This window comes from Gobius niger (assembly GCF_951799975.1).
Source record: "Gobius niger genome assembly, chromosome: 9".
Lineage (NCBI taxonomy): Eukaryota > Metazoa > Chordata > Actinopteri > Gobiiformes > Gobiidae > Gobius > Gobius niger.
This window is the reverse complement of record NC_136860.1, coordinates 15,579,937-15,593,209: the sequence shown is the minus strand read 5'-3', so window position 1 is coordinate 15,593,209 and position 13,273 is coordinate 15,579,937. Positions and strand designations below refer to the sequence as shown.

The 13,273-nt window shown below is 41.3% G+C and overlaps 1 protein-coding gene across 1 annotated transcript in view; it reads left to right on the top strand.

Moving 5' to 3' along the window:
- pkp4 (plakophilin 4) overlaps positions 1-13,273 on the top strand; it is a 116,333-nt gene that overhangs the window by 82,896 nt on the left and 20,164 nt on the right. The window contains 3 exon segments of the mRNA XM_079562841.1: positions 1,364-1,574; positions 4,156-4,288; positions 5,823-6,036. Coding sequence (XP_079418967.1) covers positions 1,364-1,574; positions 4,156-4,288; positions 5,823-6,036 — 558 coding nt within the window.

Sequence of the window (13,273 nt, the reverse complement as noted above, 5' to 3'; positions counted from 1 at the left end):
TTTTCATGGAGAGTCTGAAAACGATATATTTTTGGAAACTTCATGGTATAAGCGATGAGAAAAACAATGTTTCCATTTGCCCTTGACACTTTGGTAAAATTGTGCAATTGTACAATTTTTCCATTACAGTAAATGGGAAGTTCGGGTCATCGCTACGGTAACTCCATGAAACACATGACAAGGGTTTCATTGCCTTTTTTGATTGGAACAACTAAATGGAATTTTATGCCAAATTTTGCAAATTTCCGCCAAACTACGTTTTTTACTCCCGATATAGATGTTCGTTCAATTTATTTTTCCTATTATCGTATATATATATAAGCAAATGGAAACATTGTTTTTCTGATTGCTTATTTAATAAAGATTTCAAAATGTATAGTTTTGCTAATCTGGGGAAATTGCATCTTGAACCTGACTATTTGGTGGAACGACAAAAACACCAACAAGCAACAATCTTAATAATTGTATAAGATATTGATAGATTTCAAAACATGCGTCCAAAATTACAATCTTTTTTGCCTGTAAGCTTTCACCCTCTCTGTACTTTTTTTACTCTTCTGTTTTTGCTCTCTGCTCGATAACCATACTGCACCAAATTCACGCCCGCGTCCAACATGGAAGTGCGTTCATGTGAGAAATTGTGTTTTTGGAGCGCTCCCGCCGGGTTGACGTCTTGGTTCCTGGCTGGTGTGGGAGGAGGTGGGGGGTGGGGTGGGGGGAGCCGGAGCGTGGCGCACATGCCTCGTCCGGTTGGTTGGCTGATACGGATCAAGCCAGTCACGCTGCCTCCCATCACATGCTATACCTCCAGCGCGCCTGTTGATGTTGACCCATTGTGCGTAAAAAACTGGGCCATACCATCACTTGGAGCGGCAAAACGATTGAACAAGAAGGCTGTCAAGATGGATATAAATTCCTGCCTGGAAGAATGAACTTGTGTCTTAGCAAGTAAAGCTAGGAATAGACCGGCGAGGGATTTGCGGACCAGGTTGACTCCCTCCTGTCCTATTTGGAAAGCAGCGGGATTCCTCTTGGCTGTGTGCAGACTTGTAAAGAAAGGGAAAAAAAAACAAGAAGAAGGAGAAGCCAACAACTTTAAAGAAGAGGAACTTTGCTTTCGGGGAACCATGGGAGCTGCGTTTCATCATTAATTGGACCCAGATTTGAAAACTTGCTGAGTTGGACAGAATGCTTGTTTGTATTTCCACTCCAGCCTGCCACTTTTTTTTTTAGTTTGTAAGCCGGTGTGCCGCAGTTAAGCCGAAAGGTCCGCTAATCTCTCACTAACCTGCCTTTGGTCTCCTTGTTCTTGTTGTCGTTATAACTTGGCATGCTTTTGTTGCTTGTTTTGTTGAACTTTTAGGTGTGGGGAGCTTGCAGAGGACGTCCAGCCAGCGCAGTGCTATGACCTACCAAAGAAGCAACTACGCGCTCAACAGCACGCCGACCTACCCTGATCCCTACCGCACGTCACAGTACCGGCCCTTGGACCCAAACTACGCTCGGCAAGCTGTTATTATGGACGATGACGCCACACGCTCACCCTCGATAGACAGTATTCAGAAAGATCCAAGGTAGGCAGTACTTGCTTTTCAACTATTTTTAAGTCACAAACAAGGCAAAGTGTTCTAGCTTTATGCATTTTTACAACATGTGGCATTCACATGGTTTGACAAATAAAAAATCTTGAATCTTCAATAGACTCACTGCAAGTATATTATTGGATGCATTACTACTACAGTATCTGTGGTACAAAGCATTGCACACCATGACATCAAATTGTCTTAAAAAGCAGTATTTGTAATCAAAACCAAGATATAACGCTTTGTAGTCTTATTTTGTTTGTAGTAGATGTCGACCGACATGGGTTTTTCTAAGCCCGATGCTGATTTTTGGGGGAATTTTATTGGCCAATTTTTCGAAATGTCTGATCTCTAGTCCTTTAAAACGCAAGGACTTGGCCGCTCCAGCAGAGGACGATTGTATTTTATTACTTTAATTGATCCAATCATAGTTTCTGTCCCAGCTTTGATTAGTTGCCGTTAGCATTAGCATGCTGCCGTTAGCATTATCATACTGTTGCTAGCCACGGCATGTCCATATTGACTGAGGTTTAGTGAAACTATTTAACCAATTTTTATTGCGATGTTTCTCTGTTCCCCTGAGGCCAAGGAAGTTGTGGGAGGACTCGTTTTAAAGCCCTGAATCTTTCAGATGCAAAAAACGGGAAGTCTCTATCACTTATCCCGGAGATATTGGCTTTTATCGGTACTAGATCAGCCGACAGCCGATATTGTAAAATCTCCATATATCGGCGCGACAGATCGGTTGACCTCTAGTTTGCAATAGATTTTTGTGAGTCTCGTGAGTCAAAAACGACACCCACCGCCATATTGGATAATGTTTCTAATGTAAATAGTGTCAAACTAAACCTGCATTATAATCACAAAGCTACTAACAGCTCATCTATCCTGCCTTTCTCACTTTTTTTTTTACTGTCACAGAGAAGAAATAAGACTCACTACAACCACAGTACAACACAAAGTACAGCAATAAAGTGTTTTGCCTTAAACGCTAATGACTTAGTCTTTTTGGTCCTGAAAGCTAATCACTGTTGCTAATCATTCGTTTGCATTTTAGGCAAAAAACGTATCTATTTGAATGCTTTAAGATGTCGTTGCATTTTGTGCAGTAGGCTACCCCCTGTGGCTGTAGTAATTCCTGTTGCCGCTCTGTCACAATAAAAGTGAGAAAGGAAGGATAGATAAGTTAGAGGCTTTGTGCTTTCAGTTCAGGTTCAGTTTGACATTATTTACATTAGAAGCATTATCCAATATGGCGTCAGGTAACGTTTTTGTCTCCTCACTCACAAACAACTATTTTAATTTATCATGTGTGCTAATTTGAGGGGAAAACTAGCCAATGCTAACCAGTGGTTAGCCATTAGCATAGCCTAGCCCAGTCATTTAAAGGGAACACTGTGTGCTTACAAGGCACCCCTGTTCTGCTGGGTCAACACCAGTGTCCCCTTACTATTCAAACATGGAGCCCCCCGGTGTTGTGGCCCACCGCTCTGGCCATTAAGCCGCTTCTAATATGCCTGACTTCTTTACAATGGGCACTCACAGACTGCTGCGTCCGCTCTTGTCCCCACAAACCTGTGTAATCTGCGGGTGCGCGGTGACCTCCGCAGTAAACCCCTGACCTGGCACATTGGGAGCTTTGTTTGCCCTGATGTATGTTGTTGCAGAGAAACCAGCACGTGGACTGCCCCGACGCTGTGCGGATAGTGATTTATTGGATGATATTTGGAAGCCAAGGCAGTTGTAATTGTTAGCATCCGGGACACGCCGTTTTATATTGTTCTAGAAATTGTAGTTTAAAGGCCTTTTTTGTGCTTTATTATTATTTTTATTCTTGAGAATTGAATTATAAAGCATTTTTTATGGAGAGTCGGCCAGAACACTTGTTATTGTTAGCGTTAGCATGATAGTAAAGCTTTGTTTTACTCCCTAAAAGTTGTGAAACACACATTCTGACAGGTACGAAGGAATACTAACAGTTTAAATATTACATGCCCCTACTTTCATTGTTCGTAAACAAACCAAAAAAAATCAGGTACAGAACCTTTAAACTTTCCACACAATACAAGCGCTACAAGCCTTTCTCAAAGTCTCGTTCTGGAATGTAATTTGTTTGCTACAAAGTTTGTTTTACTATTGTCAATATTGCTACAGCATACCAGAACTCATTTAAAGTCATAAAGCTTTTCCTACAAGACGCTTATTGTCTGAGGTTTGCGGCGTTAACAGATTTTGAGCAAGCTAACAGTTTGAATAGCTGCCAGTAATGTACCTAATTGCCTCTTAACATTGTTTGGCAACGGCACTTATGACCATGTTGCTTTCCCACTGTTCCCCCCACAACTTTGAACAAGAAAAGTCAGAACACAATGGAGCTCCTCATCCATCATATGAGTTCAGGTTTGGGTAAAAGCACGTAAAGCCTTAATAATCCCGGTGTGTGTATGAAACAGATTAGATTACATATGAGCGGATGTCAATATCATTTCCTGGACTTATCGTGTTGGCCCCGGGGTTCTGCAATAGTGACTGAAGCTGAAGTTGATGTTTTTTTTCTCCGTGCTCTCTTTAGGGAGTTTGCGTGGCGCGACCCGGAGTTGACGGAGGTGATTCACATGCTCCAGCACCACTTCCCCTCAGTGCAGGCCAACGCAGCGGCCTACCTGCAACACCTGTGCTACGGAGACAACAGAATCAAGACCGAGGTGAGGACATGGGAGTTTGTTTACTGTTCAACTCGGAGACGATACTTTCAGCACGGAACATTTGTCCTTCTACTATTTTGTTGACGTATATCTGCACGCTCACACGCTCAGGCACTTAGGTTACATTCAGACTGCAGGCAAGAGTAACCCTATTCGGTGTTTTTTTTTGCCCTGTATCTGACCTAACACGACCTAGACCACTTTTGTGTCCTGAGTCTGATGTGTATCTGATATTATGCATTGCAGCTTCAGTCTGAACTGCCAAGTCGTATTTATCAGACCTGCACGACATCGATACACTACAAAAATGCCATTCATGCTGTGTTTGACCTCTTAACCCGCACCTGAACCAAACACATTTTCTCCAATTGGGCATTACCCAAATCTAAAAGCTTCTTGAAAAAAGCGCCAAAATAGCGAATAAAAGGAGACGAAAACAAGGATAAAACAAAAAAGTGACAAGAGAGATTTCAGTCCTTATATTTGAAAAGTGTAGTGGTGCTAGGCTAGAGCTAGGCTAGCGCATGTCTATGGTAACTAGTAGCCTGCATTAAAAACAGTCTGACCCAAGCACAGTGCACCTGAGGCAAATCACTTATAACACCAGACTACCGATCTAAATGTCTGTGTTGACTGAATAATTTTTTTAATATAACCATTTTGCATTTAAAAGAACTTATATTTGAGCAGCATCAGCTTCCTGGTTGTAAGCTAAGCAGCGGCCGGCATTACTACACGTGGAATTCACAAAGGAGCTTACTACAAATCAGATATGGCAACGTTTGGAGGACTACCCCATGATTTGAAGAGGATTTAAATGCAGGTTGCTAGTTACCATAGACATGCGCTAGCCTAGCACTAGCTTAGCACCCTAAACTTCAAATATAAGGACTGCATGAAATCAAAATATATCTCCAGAAATCAACAACACTCTGGATAACTAGGAAATGAGGCCCTATGTCAAAAATCCTGAAATATCCTCTTAAACTGCAACAAAAAAGTGACCAAAAAAAAGCAATGAAACTGTGACAAAAGATCCGTTTAGATCAGTTTTGTAGGTCTTAGCTTTCAAATGAGGCGTTGTACACTGGCCGATAGGTTCAAGGCTCCAGTCAAGAAAGCTTTTCATGCCGAACTGGAGAAAATGGCGGGCGGTAAGAGGTTAAGTAGATGGGATTCGGGAAGGAAACACTTGTCATGAATAAAATCTGTGTACGTCACTCAAATACATACACAGTCCAAAAAACTGCCTACATGATCATTTGGTTGTAAATGTATGTGCACCATTGGCTTCCGACAACAAATATAACAATGCCAGATCCAGAGAGTCATGTTTCATTCCATGTCGACTTCCACAAAGACCGTGCGCTGTGACTTCGTCTGTTCATCACACACAAATCACGTTTAATTCGAAATATGAACGACCTCGCAGGGATTCTTGAGATGACGAGGGAAAGGATTTGTTTTGGATAAACATAGCCTCGAAATGGCATCAATATAACCAGTATATTCAAGCATTTGTTTCGTCCCGCAGGTTTGTCGACTCGGCGGCATCAAACACCTGGTGGACTTACTGGATCACAAAGTCCTGGAAGTGCAGAGGAACGCGTGCGGAGCCTTGCGGAATTTGGTTTACGGCAAAACCATGGACGAGAACAAAATCGCCGTGAGGAACGCCGGCGGCATTCCGGCTCTGCTGCGGCTGTTGCGGAAAACTGTGGACGCGGAAGTGCGAGAACTCGTAACCGGTACGTTCATTATTTGTAGTGAATTTGTGCTTAAAATGGCTGTTGTAAAGCTTAAAAAAGACAATACTAGCACCAGTTCAACCCATACTATTTAGAGTAGAGCGCTTTTTTTGGCATTCGGAGCCTTTTGTGGCGGATTCACAGCTCGGAGTAATGATGCAGAAAAAATACAGAAGGTGCTAAAATGCTACTTTAGCGTTAGCGTGTGCGCTGCTGTTGCCTCGCTCTCGCTTTCATGCTTCTCTCTGCTGCCTGTGGGGGTTGTGCACTAAAGGTTAGCTGTAATTTGTCGTAGGCAGTGGGAAATTGGGGAAGTAACATGAGACTGCACTGCTTTTTGCAGCCAGCTCTTTTGGTGCTGCTGCCCTGATGGTTTATAAAGATGGATGTTTCAACTGTTTCCCACGCTATGAAGAAGTGAGAGGATGCCGTTTGATGTACTGTTCTGGCTTTCTTGTACAGTTCTAGCTTGGGTTGCTCACACAGCCTGGATTCAATCCTTTGGTTAGCTCACAGTGCAAGTAAATAGTTTGCTTGCAACCTGTAACAATAAGGAGAATGCAGCTTCACATAGATTTGATTGTGGAAAGTTGATGATGTCTGGCCAGTCTTGAAAGCTTTCTTTTTGTCTCATGTAAAGCGCTTTGTGACCATGGGTGTGAAAGGCGCTATATAAATAAAGTTCTTCTTCTTTTTTAGACTTTGACTTCAGACTTCAAGTTTGCTTTTCACAAGCTACAAACACATTTTGTTGTCATATTGTCAATAAAATATCTTGCTGAAGATTGTTGCAGTAATAACCATATCGCAAGTAGCCACAATATATAACAAATAATGTACTTTTCTAGCAATTCCTAAAATAAAAACGCATAGTAGATGTGCACATGTTCAGGTTAAGTCATGATTTACCTTATTTAGTTCCACTTAAGCCTTGTTTTTTTGTTTCCCTCAATGTGCGGCTCTTTAGAAGCGCATTCATTCATTAGATTGTACAATTTGATGGAGAAAACAATTGTAAAATTTGTAGGCGCGTAATGTGTTTTAAATGCATTCGTGAAATATAGTAAGTTAAGTTGTTCCACTATTAATTTTTTCTTACATTGTACTTCTGGCTAGTGCACACTCTCACTTGTGTTGTTTGGTAAGACACTTAAAGTGATAGTCTGTAAGTTTGCAAAGTGAGGAGGGATAGAGATAAAAAATTAAAAAATCAAATTCCTCTCCTCTTTAACCAGAAAGGCCTTCTTAGTTTGCAAAATGAGGAGACACGGGAGGATACGAGCCTCTGATTAGTCGCTGACCACCACCACACTGATGTAGAAATAAGTGTCGCGCGCCCAATGGTGGTGGGAAAGTAGACCAGCACCATCCTATGTTGCTAAATGAAAATCAACATAAGGAACTAATAAACTAAATATGGACTGTGACAGGAAAATCATGATAGTAAAAATACTAGGATGATATTTGTGACCAACACAAAAGTATGATATTTTTTGCACACCTTGAGAAAAGTTTGAAGTCATAGTCAGAGAGTCGGAAGTGGAAAGAATACACCATGGAACTAGTTTTACCCTCACTTTTATTTGATATATTATTCACCCACGCTGAAAGTCTCCAGTTTCAGTGCTTAAGTCGTGTCTGTCCTTTGAGTGCACTGTAAAATTGTCCTCGTCATAGCGACTGTTTCCGTTTCCTTAACCACCATAGCGTCTGCTTGTGCCATCTGCAAAAGTCCCAAAAAAATGAAACCACATTTCCTCTGCCGTTTTTTCTTTCTTTTTTTTCATAGCTACAGTCAGCGAAAGGATTTGGCTCCTTGAGTTTTGGGAATTGCTGTGTGTTTGGGAGTGGCCACGGCCTGCACATCGCCCGAGCTCCTGCCAGCTCTGAGCTCTGCTGAACTGGGGATAAATCCATGTTGTTTAGGATGAGGGTGGAGCTGGAGCAGCAGCAGCAGAGAAAAAGGCAAAGGCGAGACATTTGGCTCCCAGGTGGCTGAGTCAGCTGTTTGGCCCGGCCCACGCTTTCACACTCTCACGTTACGGTGCCAGCAGTCCCCCGGGGAGGCGGTACATGTGGATTCGTGTACACAAAGCGGGATGGTGTTTATGGACAAAGTGGAGATCATTCCCCCTATGCAGTTGCAATTAAGTATATTTACTGTAGCGGTGATTTTGAGATTTCTTGCTTAGCCTGCATCATATGTCGTAATATGTTGGCTTATGGTAGAAATGCAACTTTTTTGACTACTCGTCTTGGATGGATCTTTAGAGCAATAACTGACGTATTCTGACAATAGATTTTGATTTAATGAATGCATTTTTTTTCACATTGACAGCAATAAAACCAGGCAAAGGATTATGGTCTTTGCAAATCCCAAATGCTTGAACTATTCTACTTCTTCAAATGAACGCAGTTTAGAGCATCTTTGTTGTCCACATACATGATGTCTGGTCAAATTGTCTTCCCTACGCAGATTAGGGCGCGCACTTTTGAGGGGAAAAAATCAATTGGATTATATTTTTAAGAATCACAATTAGGGCTGGGCGATATGGACAAATACTCGTGTCACAATTTTCTCTAGTTTGAATCACAATTTTGATTTTCTCACAATTCATGCAGAGTCGTGGGAGCATATTTTGGTTATTGAGTGCTGAGGGACAAGGTTGCCCCGAAAAATGCCTTTTCTGTGATTATTTCCTATTTATTGCTATTGCCTGCAATGCACAAACCATACACAAGGGGGTGCTGCAGCAACCTCAGCACCCTGGGTTCCCACAGCTTTGAATTAATGTTTGTATTGTCTTTTAAAGGCGACTAAATTCATCTGCTTCTTCTTAGGTTCAGTCCTGGTTTAGTCCAGGTTTAGCCTTGGTTAAGACCTGTTTGAGTCTGAAGTTTCAGTCCTAGTTACATAGTTTTGACATGCTTCCCTCATGGTTTAATCCTGATTCAGTCTGTGATATTGTTAAGGTTTAGACCCAGTTTTCTCTTGGTTTATTTCTTATTGAGTCCTTGGGTTTAGCCCTTGTTTTGTCCCAGATAATCCTTGTTTCATTCTGTCTCTGGTTTAGTTTTAGTTTAGTCCTGGTTCAGACCTTGATTTTGGCCCCTGCTTTAGTCTGATTTACTTCTTGGTGTAGTCCTGGTTTAATCCAGATTCAGTCTGTGATATTGACCGATTTTTTTTATTTTTTATTTGAAAACATGAAACATGAAAAACACATCTCAAAGTGCTACAATTGCCACAACCTTTTAGACCTTGTTTAGACCTAGTTTTCTCCTGATTTAGTTCTGGTTTAATCCTGACAGTAGGAGTAGTGAGTGAAGAAAGTATTTGAGCTCAGAGTGATTTTTATCATTGTATCGCCCAGCTCTAATCACAATTGCCATTCGATTTGAACAAGTTTAGGAGCAATAACATTGGAGAGCAGACTGATATATGGATCGCCCACATTTCAGGACTAACCTGAAGCCTAATCTACAAGTATAGCAGGTTTTAAACATGTATTTGTTTTGTTTTTTTACAAAGGAAATTGTCCAAAATCGTTTAAAAAGCAATAATGATTAAAAACAAAAGAAACATGACCTTTACTATCAACCTTTCCACATTTTCTCTCCTTTTTCCCTTTTCACTTTCAAAAGGTTGTACTGACATGCCGCGGCCAATCAGTGGTGGCAGCTTTTTTTGTGAGCCCGTTTAATTCTCCCCTTTCATCCCGGACTCTGAGCTCCTGCCGTGGATAATTGGTAGTGCAGGCCCCAGGTTGGCGAGCAATTAGCAAAGGTCAGGACTGCTGCATCACCTCGCCTTAATTACGGCTGAGGAGAACAATCCGCGGAAAAAGAGCTCTCACTTAGAAGACGCAGACAGCAAATCTTTCAAGAGCCCTGGACAGAAGCCACCCAGGGCTTTTCTCACTTGTAACAATAGCGCGAGGCATGGATTGTTAAGGGGGAAAAAATGTATCTTGTTAACACTTTGGTTCTTTGAGAGATGAAACACGGGCCAGGGTCAGTAATCGTACTACTGCGTAGGGTTTCATGGCCTTGCTCAAGCGAAGAACTACTGGATTTTACTTCAACTTTTTGACAGATTTTACTCAAAGAACTGGTCTTATTGAATTGATAAAGAATATGATCCTGTTTTGCGAGTCTCAAGGTAAAGATATTAGATGTCGTTAATAGAGACTGAGTTCTGGATTGCGTAAACATTGAGGCAAAGCAAAGTAGATAGATGCACGCTTTGGTGTAAGACGTTTCGCCTCTCATCCAAGAAGCTTCGTCAGCAGCATAAGTAATCTATGGCTCGAAGGTGAACTCGTAAAGACCAGGGGGAGGGTTTTAACTTGGACTCGTAGCAACACTTAAACGTACAGATGACAGCTGAAGAACCTTTGTCTTCAGCATGCAAGTAGACGTTTCAATCTAACTGTGATGCACTGTCGGCGGCCATCTGCAACTGTTTTTGCAAGTAAATACAGCCGGGTTATTGGACTGGTCCAATGAAGAGTGTCTGTGTCATGTCCACATCCAAAAGTACCAGTTTGTACTGATGAGCCAATCAGTCTCTGACAGCCATGATCTTTACGCCTAAAGGAGTAGAACGATCCATCTTATTCCAGCTCACAATCATTGCCACCTCCCTGCTCAGTGCTATGGATTTCTAATGGTCTGCGTGGGCCAAACCAGGCCATTTGCAAGGGGCCAATGTATTATTTATGTTAGTAATTGTTGAGTGTATTTGAATTCTGAAATATTTAACTCATGTTTATTTTGATTCAAGTCAGTGATTTACTGAGAGCAGATGCAGTACAATGGCAAACAACCAATTAAGAAACCTAAAATGTAGGAATAATTTTCTTTCATCCTTTTGTGTAACTTACTGTTAATTTTACTCCATACTTTGGTGCACTTGGTATGCTTTGTGACAGCAGGAATATATCTTACAGCTCCAATTAAGGAGCACTAGGTGCTAATTCATTATCGCTTCTCTATAGAAATAAATCTGTAGATACCATAGAGACTGTGAGCAGTAAACATGGAGGTAGCATCGCATTAGCTGCTGAAGCCTATAGGAAATGGGGGCAGGCCCTTGGTTTTTATGGGCTTTCCATTCAAACCTTTATCGCCCCTGTTCAAGTCATTATTGGACACAGTCTTGTCATTCTTACCGCCACGCATTTGTCTTTCCAAGCGCTAAAATGCCCAATTTCTTTCCTTTGGCCATTTTTGTTTTTATTTTTCGTCTTTTCTAAATAATGGAACTGGCTTCAAAAACCCATTATGAGCTCATTTGCTTCGGGCTATCGGAACAGTCGCTCATGATATGTAGTATGTTCGGTCAACCTTTCAGGACACTACTGTGGCACTGAGTCGTTGTTTTAGCATGATTTTATTGACTAACGCTTGGGTCACACTCTTGAACACTCTTGCCACTGCGGGCGCTGGTCCTTTTGATTGTACAGAAAGGGTTTAGCTCAATAACCAGAATCACTTTCTCGGCGCACCATTGATTCCACTCAGTGGTACACATGAGTGTTTCATCGATACTCATCTCTTGCACTAAACAGCGATCTATCTTGACTGCTAGTTGCTAAAAGGGGATAGGTTGCCTCATCTTATTAAATAATGACATCTCCCAGTAGTTATTGCCTTTTTTTTTAAGGGATTTATTCGGGTGAAAATCCATGAGAATAACGGGACAGAATTGGTCTTTGGCTCAACCACCTGCGACAATATTTGCCTTTGAGCAGCGATGTGCTTCCAGTGCACAAATGAAAAACATGGTTCAAAAGCAAACAGTAAGCGGTTTGTGGCTGCATTGGCCACTTTCCAAGGAAATAATAAAATGGGCATTTATGTGTGTGCTCAGCAGTCTTGACTCTCTCTGCGTATTTATTTCTTTTGACCTAAATCATAGACTGGACATGGATTTTTTGCTGTATTTTACATTTTTTCTTTTATATTTCATCTGGGACATCCATGTATTATGTCACACCACTGTATTATCCATTCTTTCTACGTCAAGATCCACTCTTTCTCCAGTCAGGCTGCCTGATTTTGTATAACTACCATTATGCTGACATAAACTGATATTGGATTTACCTTTCTAATCAAGACTGCGCACATTTGAGGAAAGGTATTACTAAACGTCTATGAAACATGCAGATATAGGGGGAGGTTTTCGATTGCAGAGGACATTACATTACCTCAAGGTTTGCAATATGCTAATTGTGACCTATACATCTCACATTTTTCAATTTCATCTTAACCCTTGTGCGCCAATAGTTTCTTGTTGCTGCTATTTCTTCCTTGTGGTTCATACTTGGCTGTGTTTGGTTAAATCCGCCTCTCACTCATTAAGCGAGGCAGGCAAGCAAGACCGTGGCATGTGCTCTGACTCATGATGTGACAATCTCTCCAGATTGTTAGATCGTCACTGGGTCAAACCATGATTCGCTATCATACTCTTACATTGCACAGTAGGGCTGCACAATATACTTCAAAAACTATTGTATTGCGATATTAGAAGCCACAATATATCAGCAACATCACTTAAGTCAACACATTTTTTTTTTTGCAAACTGCCAAAAAAAATGTGTAAAAGTTCTAGTCAAAGTTTTAGTTAATCATTTCCTTATTTAGTTATATTTTAGTCCTGTTAAGGTGCTGATCTAGTGTGTTTTAAATCTTCTATTGACACATTGTCTCATGTAAAGCGCTTTGTGACTATGTCTGTGAAAGGCGCTATATAAATAAAGTTCTTCTAGTGAAATATTGCAACATTGTACAGCCATATTGCATATCGCAAGTTACTTCAATATTGCACAGCCCTATTGTGACCATTTTGCATCTCAATCTATTCTACAGCTAAATCGGTGTACGCAAATATGTAATGTTGGGTATTGTAATGTTTTTTTCATTACCAGTACTTTAACAATTCTTGGTTTTCAGTACTGATACCTGAACTTTTTCTGATACCTACTGTATAGAGGAAATAAGGAAGGGACAAACGAGGAGGTATCCGGGCAAGACTCGCTACTAAGCCACACATGCCTTCTATTGTTCTGGCTAATGGACGAATACAACAGATTAACTGAAGATGGTTAAGGACTGGAGTGGAGTGGAGTGGAGGAGCTGCACAGGAGGAAGAGGAAAGAGGAGGAGCTGACCAGTGCAGGACACCATGCTCTGAAACAGGGACAAACCCAGGAGGTTTCAGAGGATCAGAGGA